Here is an 18,335-nt window from a genome sequence, read left to right as displayed (position 1 = left end):
TGTTATATATACATGATTAAGTCTCTGGCTAGGTAAAAGCAGAAGTATTTTAAGTATATACCAATAACTTCAGTTTAGTAGTTATTAGTTATCAGTAGTAGTAGTCATTAATAGCTTTGAGTTATCCAAAACACAAGATTTAGTAAAGAGATACCGAAATTCTTGTTCCTCTTCATTGTCACTTTGCAGAAGATCATCATTCAGCTCTTCATCTGACAAGTCTGACTGATTCTAGGTTTCAGAAAAAGTCAATCATGAACATAAAAAAAGATAGAAACTTTTAACTAAGTACTGAAACTATTGAAACTTCTGAACACTAAGTATTTTTTATGAAGTAGGCATCCCAGACTAAGACTGTATCTTCAATGAAATTACCTAACTCAATGAGAAAAAATACACAAGACAACAAATCTGAAAATAAATGTTTGACAGTCTTACTAAAATTTACAAAACTCAAATTTGCCTAGCCATCAACACTTCTCACTGATACATTCCAAAATATAGCCAAAGATGACAACTCACTTGAGAAGTACCAGAAAGAAAGAAAGGTTAGCTTTAGTGCTCTTATTTAACTGCCTTGTGACCTTGATGCATTAGGCAAGTTAAGAAAAACCACTAAGTTACTGCAGATTCTAGACAGCAGAGATACTTAGGAGACTGGAGGAAATGATATGGAAAAAAAAACCAAAAACATAATTAGTTTGTTAGTTTGCAAATGAAGAAAAAAAACCAGATCTTTATCACACTAAGTTTTTTGTTTTGGTTTTGTTGTTGGTTTTTGGTTTGTTTTTTTTTTTTTAATAATTACCCACTAGGATAGAGATAACTGCAGTTTTGCTCAGCAACATCATTTCCATCCCCTAAAGTAATAGGGGCAGAAAGGTTATACAAGGGTAGATTTATCTAGAAGTACTAGGATGAGATTAAGTAGAAGCAAGTTTAGCTTCAATAGCTCAGGGAAAACTTCCTGAGAAACCTATTATTACTCTACCATATGAGTCTATACCCACAGATACTGCTCAGAGCCCTGTAACATGGAAAACTGAAAACAAGAATAGAAGAAGCACAAGAACACATAATACATTGGAGAAATTTAGTACTGGTTAGTATTCATATGGATAACTTTTTTTAAGATAAGTAAGTAGCTTTATCAACTCACGTTTCAACTACAAAGATGTACACAATGTTAACTGCTTATATTTTTGATAATTGCCTCACACAGATCTGCAATCCCTATCCTCCTGGAATTTTATTTTGTTTTATTTTTTAAACCAGTACATGAGACAAAATAACTTTCTATCTTTAACAGGGATTACTTACAGAGTAATTTCAGGAAGCTAACTTCCAACATTTAGAGTGTGATTTTAAAATGGTACATCAGTTGTAACTCAACTTTTAGCAGATCTGTGTTTCTTAACAAACCTACTCATCTGTGGCCAGCCGGGGAGAGGGGGAAGTGATGGTGCCTCTGCCCTCAGCACTGGTGAGGCCTCACCTCGAGTGCTGTGTTCAGTTCTGGGCCCCTCTGTACAAGAGGGACACTGAGGTGCTGGAGCGTGTCCAGAGGAGAGCTACCAGGCTGGTGAGGGGTCTGGAGACCAGGGCATATGAGGAGAGGCTGAGGGAGCTGGGCATGTTTAGCTTGGAGAAGAGGAGGCTGAGGGGAGACCTCACTGCCCTCTACAACTCCCTGAAAGGAGGCTGTAGAGAGGTGGGTGTTGGCCTCTTCTCCCAGGTGAAGAATGACAGGACCAGAGGAAATGGTCTGAGGTTGCAGCAGGGGAGGTTTAGATTAGATATTAGGAAGAACTCCTTTACTGGAAGAGTGGTCAGGCACTGGAACAGCCTGCCCAGGGAGGTGGCTGAGTCACCATCCCTAGAGGTGTTTAAGAAACGTCTAGATTTGGCACTTCAGGGCATGCTCTAGTGGCAAAGATTGTAGGGGGTTTTTTTGTGTGTGTATGATTGGACCCAATAATCTCAAAGGTCCTTTCCAACCATGAAGATTCTATGATCTCCAACTAAAACTTTGAAATCTATTTTCTAAATTATTTCATTTAGCAGATAAAGTGAAGAAAGAGGCGACTAGTCAGTTTTAATTTCCTGCAGATATCTGGCAAATCCAAACATACATTTAGTTCTTTGCAAAGAGTTCAATTTTGGAAATAGGTATCAGAGTGAGGAGCCTATGGCAGACATGGGGAGAGTAGTTTATGCTCTCCAATGCTAGCTGCTTCCATATTCTTCCCTCACTGTAGAAGGGGAAACCCTCTGCCTACTCATTAGATAAAGAAGTGAACTGTGTGCAGTGAGTGGATCTTTAATAGACACCGCTGATTGCTTTTTTATTTACTCTCTGGTAAATACTGCTGGTATTTTGATGAGTAACTTTTAATAGCCAGGATACTGGCAGTTGAAGTGAATTCTCCAGAATGATAATCAGCACTCAAGAGGCATAACTCAGTTTTTTTGGTTTGTTTTTTTTAATTGTTAAGTGAATATGAGCTACAGAGAAACTGATTTTGAGAACCATCTACTTTCTGAACTGTGTGTTATGAGAATAAATACTATCTCAGAAAAAAATATTTTTTTCTGAAAGTTTTATTTTAAAAAGCCACACCTGGAGGTCCTTCACAAAAGGAAACACAGCTCTGGGTGCAGAGTGCTCTGGCAACAGGACAAATCTCAGGTACCTGTGGCTGTCACGCTTTGTGGAAGTAACCGTAAAACACATAAAAAGCCATACCAAACAACTGAAGTGAGTAAGTTGAACAACATTCACATTTTAATATCTGTAACAATTCACTTCAATGCCCATCTCTTACCTTTTTGCCAGTTAGCAAATCCTCTCCAAGCAAGTCATCATCAAGTTCACTGGAAAACATTTACAAATTTAAGAAGTCGAACATTAGAAAACAGAAACAAACACCATGCAGGGTACACGACTTAAAAAAACAGCTTGAGCAGAATTGTTGAGCCTGCACAAAGCTTTCCTTTTAGCAAAGCATTCAGCAAGTTGAAAAGGGAGATATATATATTTTAAATGAAACAACAGACCATACATATTAAGACAGACCATTGTTTCATTTCCATATGCTCTGCTTTCCCAATCCCTCCAACTATGACACAGCACATAGACCTAGACAAAGTGTAGGCACTTCAAACGCCGTTAGCTAGGTACTCACTCTAGATACTTCATGTCAAGGCCGGTTGGGCATATTGTCCAAACTGCTGTTTCCCACCTCTTGAGAGATGCAAGTGATACATCTCACCCTACAGGCCACCATGTGGCCCAAGGTGCACCTCAGCAAGGAGGCACTGGGAGGCCAGCAGGAGCCACTTCAGCCTAGATCTTTCATAAATACTTTATTCCCTACTCAAGTTGAGGGCAAGGTCAAACACACATTTGTAGGCCAACAAAAATCAAATGCATGTTTCACCATCTTTACAAGTGTGGCTAAAAATTCAGGAAGTACAGAAATACCTGGCTTACAAAACTTCTGCCATCACATACACCTGTCCCATAAATAGGATGCAACACAAAGAATTGCGTCCAACACAAAGTCTGGATTAGTTAAATTTTAGGATAACTGCTTAATCTCATTCTTCCTTCAGTGAAAGAATTATCTGCTGACAGGAAAAAAACAGATTCCTCCTTCTATAATAAATGCTTATTACTGACAAATGCCTGTATTAGATAGAGCACATATGTCCTAAAACTAAGACGATATGGCAAAGATTTGAGATATGAGCTGTAATTCAAGAATGTGAGCCTATTTCTACCTGCACACCTTAAAAAAAAAAAAGGGGGGGGGGGCTTAGATAGTACACAAAAATTAAATAACCCCAAAACCCCAAAGTGAGCATGGGCTGTATCAACAGAATGGGAATATGTATAAAAGTTTCTTAGGACTATATAGGAAATACTTGAAAACAGGGAAAACAACCCCAAGACATAAATCAGTGCTAAAATTTGTTTTTGCAGATGGATACATCCCTTTCAGAGCTGGTTACTGTACAGATAATGCAGGGGGGAATGAAAATCTTGTGAACTAGAAGAGAACAGATGATATTCCAAATCAACACTAAATAGGACGTTATCATCAGTACACAGTATTTGTTCATAGTTACTGATCTCAAACAGTTCTGGGAATGACTGAACTAACAAATAGCAATTGTTTTGTGCTCACTGCATATTAAACAGAAATTGGGACATAAGACATATAATACATCCCAAAGAGCAAACTGACTAGAATTTAAGCCCTTTCTTTCAGGGACAGAAAACTCTACATAACAGAAATGGTTTCAGAAGAATTCAGACCCAAAACTGAAGTAGGAAAAAGTCACTAATCTCTTCAGCTGCCAGGAATCTGACAAATGTACCAAAAGGTTTGAAAATATTTCCTAACCCTATGGTCCACCACTGACAGCTTTTAATAAAGCTGCACTAGAGAATTCCAAAAGACAGCAAGAGCATGTGTTATAACAGCATTCAAAGATGAAAAGCAAGCTCAGGTAGTAAGAAATTCAGATCAAAAAGCAACTGAGAAGAAAGCAAAAGATTAATTATCTATCCTAGTAACATCCTCAGTGTGAATTTTAAAAAAAAGATTAAACGTTTGGTCAATAGAAGTAATTGCATATGTACTCTAGACTTTTTTAAAGCTTTGGCTTATTACTTGACAGTCAAAAAATTAGCACTAACACATAAATGAAGCTCATAACAGAAACAAAAGTGTTTCACAGAATGCCTCTCAAAACCTATTACAATATTCAATGTCATTCAATATTTTCATTGATAAATTGAAAGAAGAAAAATCACCATTGGTAACTTTTTGAATAAAGTAACAGTGATAAGCCTGCACACTAAAGTGGACCTATTTCAAGCTTCTTTTGAAATAGTCAAATCTGAAGTTAGATCAGAAAGAAGAGGGAGCAGGATTATCAGATCCAACTATTAAAAACAAACAAATAAAGAAAAAAAAACCAAACCAGATACTAAAAGATCTTAGGTTAGTTGAGAAACAGAAAAAAATGAATGGTTGCAATAGGATACCGCATAAAGCCACACAAAATAAATTAAACTGGAATAAAAGTACACATGTATGATAGTTCCAAAGGCAACTCACCCTCACTATCATCAAAACACAAACATCTTTCCAAAACCACAATTCTAGGAAATTAGTGTTAAGATAATCTAAGAGTTCACTGCTCTCAGAAAAGACAGAGCCATTTCCTCCCCTTGCTCAACTCCCAATACTCAGCTTTCCCCTCACTGAATAAATTCAGCTCAGCAAATGAGGAAGAGAAAATAACAAAAAAGACAAACAACAAAAAGTGGAAAGTTTTCTGCCCGTGTAGAGAAACGAATAATCACAGAAAAGGGTCAAAACAAGCAAATTTTAGCAGAAGTCAACTACTAAATCAGCCCTGACATCCCACACGATAGCACCGGAACTATACTTTTTTCCCAAATCCAAGCTTTGGGCTCCTTATAGAGATAAATGTATAAATTAACAGCCCACGATAAAGATGTCAGACTGGCCATTTCTGGCCTCCAATTTCATGAGCATGCCTCATTAAACATGAGCAGTAGCAAGAACAAGTGTTTCAGAAAAAGAATTTGTAAAAAAATGTAATGGGAAAAATTCTCCAAGAACAATGTTACATTTGTATTCCCAAATAACAGGGGCCTTCCAACTCTCAGTTATCACCTTCCAATGCTTGAGAAAGGAGAGAGATCTGGAAATTCAAAATTATTTAAATGACCGGGAGATAGGACTCAGTTAAGTAAAAACACAGTAAGAGTTGATGGTTGATCAAGCTGTATCACTAACAGCATAACCCCTTCACTCTCCCCCATAAAAAAAGTGATTTAGGTTGCAAAACAAAGCATGAAGGATTAAAAAACAAAACAAAACAAAAAACAAGTCTGCCTTTTTGCATCTTCAAGAAACTGTCCTTTACCAAATTAGGACAGTAGTTAAAAAAATTCAAGCAAATACATTAGGCAACAACATATCTATGTACAGCATTTGAAATTGCCCAGACAGCCACAGAACTTAACACTTCTGAAGACAGCTTGGCAATCTAAAAAGAATTATTAGTAACAACAAATATTCCAACACATGCAAATTAAATAATATTCTGATACAGTTGGAAAAAAAATATTTCTGAAGTGATCAGCAAAATGAAACTCTAGAATCTCCAGCACTGCACCTGAAACCACTTCTCTTATAATTTCATTAAAACAAGGTGATTTTTGATCCTCTATCTTAAATTATATGCAGCTAATAATAAATACATAAATGAAAACTTTCTCCTAAAACTGAATCCTTTTGCGCTTCTAAGTCTCAGCTTAGTGAAAATACCCTATAACCTTTCTCAAGTCCTATAAAAATAACTTTGTCACAGGGAGTTTACAACTTCCTATACAACAGCTGTTTGACTCTTACAAAATTTCTACAGCATTGAGTAGGACAGCAAAAAACAAATGTGACCAGCCAGCACTTGAAGAGCCCACCTACTCATACCATGAAGTCAGCAAAGGCAAAAACTTCAGAAAAATATTCTAACACAAAGTATTTTGCCCGTAATATTGGCTTCAGTATTTCTGAATACCCAGAGCTGGGAAGCAGCACGGTACAGTGACCCAGGCTGAGCAAGTTATTTTAATTACACTCTCAAACCACCTCAAGTTCCTTGATGCAGTTCACCGTCCAAGCCACGAACAGCTGTGCTGGCATGACAGAGAGCAGACACCCCTCACCAGCATACAGTAGAGCACCCAGCATACTGAAGCTATTGTCTGAATTCCTTATTCACTCTTACCTCCTAGAGCAACGAAAAGTACCCACTTAACCTAGCAGAAAAGCACAGAAGAGGAAACTAATCCCGCTGGAATGACAATAAATGTAGGGCAGCTGATTCACTCCAAGGGTTCAGCTCAGTGGAAAACTACTTAGGGTAAGATTTCTTTACTACAATCACTTGAATGATTAGTAGAAAAGACAGAAATCTATTTGGAATGTTTTTTTTCCCCTTTTTACAGTGAAAAACAAGTCTGAACAAGTCTCTCTGTTATTAAAAAGGAATAATAAAAAAAAGCAACCCCACAAAGACAGTGAAAAGTTTTCTCCCAAGTAGAATAGACAAGTCTAGCCAGCAGCTTGATTCAGGTCTTTCCCAACTAGAATGCTTTCGCATAAACGAACATGCTCTTATTCTTCCCCAAAATAACAAAGTTCATACATACTTCTAAATCTTTACAACAGTCATATTTTTCAATAGAAACACATACCTAAAGCTCCATTACTCTCCCTAAATGTAAAACTGAAGTAGAGGATATGAATTTAAACATCTAGTTAAAAAAAAATTTAAGTTGGGCAAATTCAAGTACTATCAAAAAATCTATTTAAACCATTGAGTCTACTACTTATTTAAAAGGAAAACCAGGACATTAATTACACACCACAAATACTTTGCATTTATCCAATTTGAAATGGTATCTCTTCATAGTGTCTCTATATTCCTCAAGGCAAGTATATGTTTGGCACAATCTAGCATCGGCTGACACATGCATAACAACCAACATCTTCATTAGTATCTAAATGTGCACCACTCTAAATGTTAGAACACAAAATACCAGAATGGGAAAACAGAGCGATGTAATTCAGCATGCAGAAACTGAAGATGAAAATATTCTACATACCTGTCCCAGTCATCATCTCCAGCTCTTCTTCTCCAAGATCTTTCTGCACCAGGCTTATCAAACTGATCAAAGTCATCATCTGTAAAAAAGGTGACTACGTTAAATAATTCTTACTAAAATGAAAGGTTTCTGGAGCAACCATTTAGGTGGGATTTTTAGAGGGGGTGTTGTTTTTTTAGACGATGCAAAAATACCTTTTTCTACTTTCCATTTTAACATGAAGAAAATAAATACCAACATGCTTCAATAATAAACAACCATAATGTACTATATAGCTTCCCCTCTTCTCACTACTGAGGTGAGGATGACACAAGGAAGACAGATAGGGCATGAGATAAATCACTGGAAAATGCTGACATCAAAGGTCATCCCAGAGACAGGAGCTCCCCAGAAATGCATGAAACTGAGGTGCAACGGAGGTGAAGGGAACCATGTCCACCAGATCTCTGCTTGCCTTGGGGGCCACAAGGCAAACCCACACTGAGCCTGTAAAGACAATTTGAAAATAGGAGTAAACCTCAGGTCAGCGTAAGGCAGGATGACACCAGCAACCCAAAACAGAAGAGGGAAGTCAGGTGTAATACGCTACCAGTTATCTCCACTGAGGCGTTAAAAACACTGTAGGTCATTGAAGCAGGTTACACCAGGTACCTAAGCATGCACATGCCTTCCAAGATAAAACTGGTGCTCCATATATTTCTCTCAACAAGTATCCTCACTTTAGCCTATCAAATCACGGAATCACGGAATCTTCAGAGTTGGAAGGGACCTCTAGAGATCATCTAGTCCAACTCCCCTGCTAGAGCAGGATTGCCTAAAGCACATCCCTCAGGGCTGCATCCAGGCGGGTCTTGAAAATCTCCAGAGAAGGGGACTCCACACCCTCCCTGGGCAGCCTGTTCCAGTGCTCTGTCACCCTCACTGTAAAGAAGTTTTTCCGTGTATTTGAACGGAACTTCCTATGTTCTAGCTTGTGCCCAAATCACAAATTACTCTTGCATAGCATAGTTTGTAAATGACAATTTTGCTACTTAAAAATATTAAATCTTCCATTTATCTGCAAAAGAAATGCAAAGCTCATCTGTTCAGATATCCAGTTGCCTCATCATCTGTAAACTGGAAGCACATACCTTCAGAAACACTCAGCACTCACTCTCCCATCCTGTGGTTACAGCCCAACAGAGAATGCACACCTGGAATTAGTGTCTTTTCACACACTTTAATGACTCTTTTAAGGGTCACACAAGCAGACAAATAAGTTACACTCAACACATGGGGAAACTGGCTGCAGTTTAATGGTCTTCAAAATACAGGCAGTTGAGCAATACAGTCCTTGCAGCCTGACAGTCTGAACTGGTGAACACTAAGATGCCATGTTTCCAATCATTCTCCTGACTCCTATTTGCACTCAACTCTTTGACCAAGTACAATGACAAGGATCAACTGGTTTTTTGTGTTTGTTTTTAGTGGTTTGGTTTTGTTTTTTTTAAATGAACCTTCAAAACTAAATCTGTCTTCAGCTCATTAAACTCAACCCAGTATCCTTTAGTGAATATTCCTCACATGCAATGACAAACCTATTCACTTCTTACTTCATAAAAATCAAAGTCAGCTGTTAGTGACCAGTCAAGTTTTAAAGGAGGTAAAAACATTAAAACGAGAAAATTCAGTTCTTGCAATGTCACTAAATTAAGAGCTTTCAAACCAAAAATTTCAATAGCTATGAAAGTAAGGTTGCCCAGTATGAATTATGATGCAACACAAGTCAAGTGTGTCAACTCTTTTGTTCTGAAACAGTAGCTAAAAACAATCCCCTTTGATCAGGTTCGCCCTTTTACTTCCTGCAGACACTTTTATATTTTAACTAACCTTCTATATTTAAACTAATTTACATGGGCTAATAGCATTGAAACAAACAGTTGTTTCACCTTTCTCTGCTCAAACATCTATATATCACAACCTCCTTCAATTCTGATTCCTATTTCACCCACAGGGGAAAGCCAGAGAAATATCCAGGCATTTGCTGCCTTCCTCTTGAACACTACATTACCCTATTTTGTCATCTTGGGGAGAAAAAAATAAAAACGCCACCTTGCTTTCCGTATGGTCATTCAAAATCATGCTGCAATGATTATTTTGTGCCATTTTAAGAGCACAAATATCCTGCACAGTCATTGTTCTTACACAGCTGGATTGCAGTAATCCACTGACTTGATGTAACCGCCTCCAAAGATTTATTTTTTTTTAAGGTAATGTGACATATTTTGCAGCAACCAAGTTACACATGTCCACATATTGACTAACATAGCTCAAGACAACAACCACCATCAGGAAGACAGTAACTTCTTTTTAAGCTATGCCTGCTTGCTTGCCGGGTATCATTATTTTTTCATGTCAGGCACCACTTTCAGAACCAGAAAGCTGTATTATAAACAAACACCACTTGAAGACAAGATCTAAGCTCTTCAGCACATAATTCTTACACAGACGGACCTTCACGTCAGCCAGGTTTAAATCTAGACAACACAAAAGTACACGCCAAACCCTTTTTGTCTGTTGAGATCTCCCTACAGCAAAAAGAAACACTCCTTGGTATAATTCACAACACTTTTCCAGGCCAGATAGTTAAGCTGCATGGCCATAAAAGTGCTTCAACCCAGTGTTACTACTAATGAAGAAACAGTACCAAAAGAGGGTCTAAGTTCCTGGCAAGTTTCTAATGTAGACCTGAACCCCCTGCTCAGCCAACATCACAAACCTCCACCCTCCAGCTCTTCCAACCACTCCAAATTTCTCACATCCTATTCCTTATTTACAAGCAGCTCCTACCAATATCCAAAGCCGAATTACATCCATGCAAAGCCCTTTTCACAAGTCCCCTCTAGTAGGAGGCATACAAAAGCCTCAAAAAGAATTGTTCAATCTGTGAGTGGTGACCACAACTTTTAGGAACTGTTACACATATGCCTCCAGCACCTCCCTGTTCTCATCTCTTCTCTCCCTGTCTCATTACACGCTTACGATATAAAGATCTTTGGGACAGAGGGAAACAGCTTTTCTTTTTTATGCTTGTATGTTCTGTGACAGCTGACACTGACAATGAGCGTTACAAATTATGCCATTTTGACATTAAGTGTTGTCAGAGCCCAAAACAGGTTGTAGCTCACCATTAGAAAAGGAGGTCACAAGAGTCACGCATCTACAAATAGCATTTATTGCCAGCTTCATCAAGAGATAGCAAGGATTGAAATGGACACAGACCTTACACCTGCAGTGTGATAAGATACCTAGCAAACCTCAGTGAGGCATCACTTTTTTTTTCCATTTCTGAAACTACACTATTTTCACTTTTCTGTCCAGGCAATAACATTGGAAAACATGATAAACAACAATCAGTATAACATTTATGGATGTTTCTCCTTGAGAAACTCTTACAAGTCAATGTTTGTGTCAAGCATGGTTAAGTGCCTGTAAAACATTAACTCATACAGAAAGTGGAACATTCAGCATCAGCAGAGCACAAAACCTCCAAAAGCAACAGCTAAAGATGTTTTTATACATATATATAATTCTCAGTAGTACTGTGTGGGAGGTGAAGAGAGAGGAAAAAAGAAAAGGCAGGAATCCATGAACATAAGCTCTTTAAGAAGGAAACTGTCCATTGTAGGAGTAGGAAGAGGTTTTATATTTCTTCCAGCAGTATCAATGCAGCCTAGAAAGCTAGTCGTACATAGTAACTGTTGCTGAGGAATGCAATGGCTACAGCTCCTCCTTTCAATTCAGGCCTCTCATGGCAAAGCTCACCAAGATATGTGCATATTAGCTGTATCAACTGGAAGATCCTGACAGATCACTAAAAACACTAAGCCCCCTCTCTTAACTTCCAGGCAGCACTAGAAGGAAAAAAAATACCCAAACAAGACCTATCAAACACCAAAAAAAGAACTGAGTAAATAAGTAGACCAGCTACACAGGAAAAGAAAAGAAATAATCCACCAATTGGCTCTTCCTACTGCAGTTATAAGAAAATCATTGTTATCAAAGTGACAGAGAAGTTGCAGGATGCTGCAGAGACTAACGCTGGCTGTTTTGTTAGACCAGCCTGTCTCCCAAGGCCCTGGCCAGCTGTGAACCAGAGTAAGCATGAAGACAAACACACTTGGTTCCCCACATTAAAAGGCTCCTATTTGCTTTATTCTTACCCTGGTGTAGCACCAGAAGTGCTATAAGCTGTTCTATATTGTTTTATGATATATATGCCCGCAACTGTTATCTTTTTTCCCCACTTAATACGAATAGATCATCCACCCTAGAAATCCAGAAAATCAAAGTCTCATTTCCTCTTTGGCCATGCTGATGGTATTTTCTAACTCTGTGGACACCCTTTCAATAAAACTTTCACTAATCATTGTTCTAATGTAAAATGGAAGTCGTAAGCTACACAGTCAAGTCTCACAAGCGTAGGAGGTGAATCAGCAGGAACACTGCAGAGCTCTTAACATCTTAAGATGGTACCAATATAGCCTAAAACGGTAGTCCTACATAGCAACTGTTGCTAAGATGGTGTATTTTACTGCAATGAGATGGCCAAGGCTTCTAGACAAGGGAAAACATCTGATGACTGAATTGTTCGTCTTCCTAGAAATATACCTGCACGCTTTCTGGAACACTAACCGCGTGCTGCTTCATAAACCTTAACAGTTCAAAACTGTGTATTTTGGTTAGCTTCAGTATTGCACTATTATAAACATAAAATATACTACTAGCTTTATGCATTGAAAAAGCATCAAAGATTTCTCCCTACCCAATACAAGACGGGGATGTCACAACGATCCAATAGTTCAATGGATAAACTATTACGCACTATTTGCCCAACAGGATTTTTAATAGAGTAACTAAACTGCACTGCTTTTGGGCAGAGCAGGTAAGGAAGCTATTAAAAAAAACAAAACCAAAAAAAACCCAAAACCTAGAGGAAAAAAGTAATTTACCTCATAAAAAAATGCCACTTCTCTACACTTAGATGTAACGCTGAACGTAAAAAGTCCATCTTGATCTTTCCTGTCCCCCGGTATCATATTTAAAACACTCAACATGACAGCTTGACAGCATTTCAAGCACAAGTCTCCAGATTAAAAACAGCTTACCAGCTTATCTTTATGTAATAGTTTATTTCCACACAATATTTTTCTTCATATTTCATTGCAAAAGGTTACACAACACACAGGTATTGTAAAGCCTCGATTTTCAGGAGCTGAGTATACCATTTAAAAACAGACCTATGTTTCTGCCTGATAGTGAACTGAATTATAGTATCTCTTGCTATGCGATACAGAAGAATAACATGAGGAACGGCTGTGCCTGAAACATAGGCTGGCAACGCAACTCTACTGTTAACAGCAGCTGAATGAAAACTTCTGGTAACAAATCATGACAGCATCTAGCAGTAAAAACACAAGTCAACAGGAACTCCTGAAGGTGAGACTGTGATGTAAACATAACAGGTCATGAAGCACACTATAAATCCAGTTCCATTTATTACAGATAATCAAGCTCTCTACCCCATCACAACAATCACATTCACTCCTACTACCACATTACCCACAGGAATACATGTGCATAAATACACCACACTCAAACATGAACTATTTACTTTATATTTTCCAGGGACAGACATCATGGAGTCTTTATACTGGTAAACAATTACTCATAGGAGCACTAGGTATTCAGTGACTAAGTATTTATAACAATGTAAGAATTGCATAACACGTCCCTCAACTGGTGTACTTCATGTTTTCTTCCAAAATTACTCCTATTTTAGCTTCCTTAGTTTAGGAAGCATTTAGCTTCCTCAAAGACATAAAGTAGAAAAATTAATTTCTACAGGAGATAAGTTCTTTTTACCTTCTCAAAAAATACCTTTTTTTTTAGAGAGTTTGTCATGATGCAAAGTAAGTCACTAGCAATAAGCAAGAACAAAACTCATGATATGATGCCAGGAACTGAAGTTCTCTTTCTAATCACTGCTTGAAATGAACAGTATCTTTTTTATTTATTTTATATTAAAAAAAAAAAAAACAAACTACATCTAAACCCCAAACCACAAAACAAACAAACAAACAAACATTTCCAAAAAGTCTGCTTGGATTTGAAAACATATATTTTCTTTGGAAAAACTTTTAAAAGTCTCATAGTCCTTGCCTCACAAACATGCTGAACAGTGAATGAAGACCAACAGTTTAAATGAAATCCACATGAACTCAGTTCTCAAATGGCTTTGGACACCAATGAGAAACTGCAACTCTCCAGAAACTCTCCAGCTTTCACAGCCACCGAAAGTTATAGTTAAAACTGAAGCTGCATTACAGCATAATGTAACACATAACGAACCAACGACATTACTTGGGAGGTTTTTTGGTCAAGTCAGTAACAACCATCACCTTAAATTATTCTGGACAACAAGTTCGATGTGACCTAAAAACTGAGGTTTAGTATTTGATGCAATAAAGCATGGTTTGGCTTTTGTAAGAACAAGTGATACTAAGGCTGTATTTAATTTTGATGACCTGAGAGAACATTCAGAAGAATGCTAATTTTCAGTGAAAGCTTGTCAAAGAAATATAAAGATTAAAAATTGCTATGCTTGAAAGCAAATCTGCCTGCCACAAGCTCATTCAAGTAGCAATGTTTTTTGGCAGTAGTCCTCAGCTGGTACAATAGCCCATGATCATATATTTCTATTTCTTGAATTGTAAACTCCACAGGCCTTTGACACTTAGCGAGGAGTTTTAGTGTGTATGTATTCCAATATATCTCTAAATGACCAGTTGCATCAGTCCACCTAATAAAGCAGAATGCAGTACCCACAGAGACGAAAACACAGCCAGCACTCCAGCCACCTTCATTTAGGCACAAATGCAAAATCTATTTCCAGCTCCTGTATGCTGCTGCTGAACAGCCTGAAACATGACAAATTCAACTGAATTTGTCTGGAGACTGGAGAATTTTTACTACATCTTTAAATTGGATAGTGACCCACAACACAGAGAAAGGTGTCTGCTGGGCTAGCATTATTAGCTTTTTTCCCAATTTTTATCAAAGCTTCGCAAAAGGTTTTTAAAGCCACTACATTGCTGAGAGCACAACAGCAGCCCTCAGATTAAAGTGAAATTAAACTGATGACAGTTTAGGTTCAAGCTAGAGGAATAACATAACATGCTAAGAGGTAGAGAAACACCCATTCAGCTACTCTTGGTACAGGACTTCCAGCAGGGATATGGAGTAGACATGTATAGATAGGGTCCTCTTCAGCTCCTGCTCCACCCTGTCCCCTGTCATGATTCACACCCCAAGGATATCTACACTCAAAGTCTTCTAGACCACTGAAGTTCATCAGAAGTGAATTAATCTGAAAGGAATAAAACTTGTGATAGTCTTCCCTTTCTTCAGTATGGCAGACAACTGGGGTAACAAGCGTTCCTTGCTTTGTTTTAGTGATGGTTTGTTGTTTACCCTGTAACCACATCTCCCTAAATGAGATTACTGCAATCAATTTACCCAGATTGCAGTATACCAAGAAAAAAAAAAAATCAGCATCTATACAATACACTTGTAATGTTACACTATATCAGATGATTGCTAAATCATAGAACAGCCCTGTTGGAAGGGACCTCAAAAGAGCAAAGGAATTTGTGAAGTAATATGAAGCTGTGAATCATTCCCAGAGACCTCACAGACCACCACTTGAAAACTTTCCAGTTTATGTTTGTGAAACCTATCACCAAAAGAGCCTTTACCTTCATCCTTAGAAAGCTTAGCTGCACGAACACAACTATCTAGTCACAAAAGCACATACGAATACTTTATTCTTATGAATCAAGCCAGTATTTCCCAGGAGCCTAAAAAATTATAAATGACTGTTAAGTCCACACATGATGTCCAACAGACAAATCACCTTCCTTCCATTCAAATGTTCAGCTGGCATAGCCATTTCACATTTCATTTTTCATCCCTGCATCATATCCTTACAGAAGATTTAAACTTCATTCTGCATTTTCAAAGTAAAAACAGTCTCATTTTGTCAACTGCTACCCTGCAAAGTCATCAAATTAACACTGTTTATTTTTCCAAGACCTATTTCATACTACTTTACCACTCGTTAGGGCTGCCTTTTTTTTTTTTTAAGAAAACACTGGGGTGCTGTCATCCCCGTATTTTAAAGTCCTCCTCACCCCCCCAAAAAATCCAAAACATTAGTTCCTATAACTAAAACTTTAACTGACCAAAAACATTTAAGCCAAATAACCACTTAGTCCTGAGCTCTTCACCCTGTATGCCTTCTTTCCCATTTGTTACTGCTATTGACTTTAGATAGCAGCCCCTTTCCAAAGAGATATACCACTGCTGTAAGTGCCAGGCTTTTTTAGTGGATTTTAAAGTGTATTTAATACTTGAAAAGTGTATTCAACCAGGAATTTTCTTTGACTAGTCATATGAACGTAAGTGTGCAACACCTCTGGGTTACTTCTTTTAGGCAAGTGGTGCACAGTGATCATCTAGACTAAACAATCACTGTTTACATGTGCTAAGGATCATATTTAGTTGGCCACCCTTTATTGATGAGCACAGTGTTAACACTGAACAAACAACTGCTTGTGCCCACTTAGTACAAAGAGATCCTAATTCATGGTTAGACACAAACGGTACTCCACAACAAAAAGAACTAGCCTTGAAACAGCAATTTCACCACCTATTTGAAGGCTGTCTATTGCATAGACATTTGTACATGAAAGCATGCTTGTTCAACTTGCAGCAGTTATAAACACAAGAACTAAAATGCTCCAAAAGTGACACTTTAAATTATTCTGTCCTCATAACACTAGAAAAAACTTCCAGAGATAGAACATACAGGCAAAGTTTACTTCCACTTCATAAATCACTCATCTGAACCACAGAAACTAGCACAGAGGTTTTTGTAAAATAATGTAGACATTGCAGTATACTTAACACCATTAAAAAAACGCCCCAAAAATACTCAAATATTTACTGTTTTACCAATCAGTGCTGTCCTTCCTAGACTTCTTCCCAAACCTCTCAACTCCTAAATTAGGGAATTTCTTTGAAACGTTTACCTTCAGTAAGAAACTCAATTGTGTTTATGTAGTTTGTTACCAGTTAAGCTAACAATGGCAAACAGTCTGACCACTTAGGTGAGTGATCACAAGGATGAGCCACACTCTTCTCTGTGACACCTACTTACAGAAAAAACACTGACTAAAGCCATCACATACTTTTGTACAGACAATGACAAGTGGGTCAACTGACAGCTCTGACCAGTCTTTATCAAAACTGTTATTCCTAGTGAAAGCAAGGCCCACAGCACCAGAAACAGACATGTTCTCATAACTGTATCTCTCATGAACAGCCCAGTGTGACCCCTGCAAGTCTCTTTTAACCACTCAACTAAATGTTCAAATTTTAAAATTTGCTTAATATACCAATCAGAAACACAGAGCATTTTGAGCTGTCATTTAAAATGCTAGCAGAAGAAACATCCTTAGTCAAGAAGAGGAGCGGTGGCACGCTTGGGAGTCCTGGGGTCGAGCACTGACTTCACATTTTACCCTTTCCAAGGGAGGCCTTGTACTTCTGGCCAGTCTGTAAAATAAATTATAACTACTCCCCAGGTGAGAGATAAGTCGCTCAAACAGGTTACATACTGGAAGTGTAACAGCACAGGAATGAATATCTCTAAATAAACACATCCGTCCCACCTGGAGGTCCCACACCTGCAGTGAGCAATGAAGCTGTTGCGCCTTCTCGGCCCTACCCCGGCCAAGGGGAGGCAACAGCTCCCATCACCGCAAGACGCCGGCTCCCGTGAGCAAGAAAGGAGCCCCTGGAGCCCTGCGGTGCCACAGGAGTTCCCGCCTGCACTCCCGAGAACGCAAAACTCGCCGCCCGAGAGGCGGCGGGGGGCGGCGGCGCCACCGCCCTGGGAAGGCCCCGCGGCCCAGGGCTCCCTCGGCCCCGCCAGCCGTTCCGCCGCCACCCAGGCCCCGCGCCGCGCCTACAGCCGGCCTCGCTCCCCCACGCCAGGCCCCAGAGCCCCGATCTCCCCTACCCGCCCTCAGACGAAACCCTTCGGGGCCGCGGCACCTACCTGCGCCTCCTCCCAAGGCGGCAGCCATGGCTCTTCACCTTGCCCAGGCGGCGGCGGCTACCAGCAGCGACTCCGTGCCACCCCCAGGAGCGGCGGGGAGCGGGGGGGAGACGGGGAAGGGCTCGGATTCAGCGCCCGGCAACTCCCCCTCCCGCCGCCCCTCCGCACGCACCCACCGCGGGAGAACAACAAACTACCACAACATGGCGGCCGCCGCCGTCCGTGTCGCCACCGCCCCCGCGCTGCATCATGGGACGGCGGAGGACCGGACCCTCCCTCGCGGGCAGGGCGGGCAGCGGGCGCCGCTGGTTGGCTGGCTGGGGCCCTCTGCGCATGCGCCGAACCACCCTCCGGGGCGGGTCGGGCGGGAGCGCGCATGTGCGGTGGCGGGAGAGGGGGCGGGGACGCGCCTGCGCGCGCGGAGCTGAGGTGGGGGTGCCGCGGTGGCGGAATGGCGGTCGC

General features: G+C 39.7%; 1 protein-coding gene across 9 annotated transcripts in view; it reads right to left on the bottom strand.

Moving 5' to 3' along the window:
* The window catches only part of RBM33 (RNA binding motif protein 33), a 102,144-nt gene extending 84,014 nt beyond the window's left edge, over positions 1 to 18,130 (bottom strand). For all 9 annotated transcript variants that reach the window (XM_074574115.1, XM_074574117.1, XM_074574121.1 and 6 more), the window contains exons 1-4: positions 17,874 to 18,130; positions 7,712 to 7,790; positions 2,826 to 2,874; positions 155 to 231 (exon numbers count right to left, since the gene is read on the bottom strand). In XM_074574115.1, coding sequence (XP_074430216.1) covers positions 155 to 231; positions 2,826 to 2,874; positions 7,712 to 7,790; positions 17,874 to 17,901 — 233 coding nt within the window. In that variant the 5' untranslated portion in view covers positions 17,902 to 18,130. The remainder of the gene's footprint in view (positions 1 to 154; positions 232 to 2,825; positions 2,875 to 7,711; positions 7,791 to 17,873) is intronic.
* Between the last annotated feature and the right edge of the window lie 205 nt (positions 18,131 to 18,335).

This window comes from Larus michahellis, chromosome 2 (assembly GCF_964199755.1).
Source record: "Larus michahellis chromosome 2, bLarMic1.1, whole genome shotgun sequence".
Lineage (NCBI taxonomy): Eukaryota > Metazoa > Chordata > Aves > Charadriiformes > Laridae > Larus > Larus michahellis.
The sequence above is the reverse complement of the archived record's forward strand: the minus strand, read 5'-3'. Positions and strand labels throughout refer to the sequence as shown.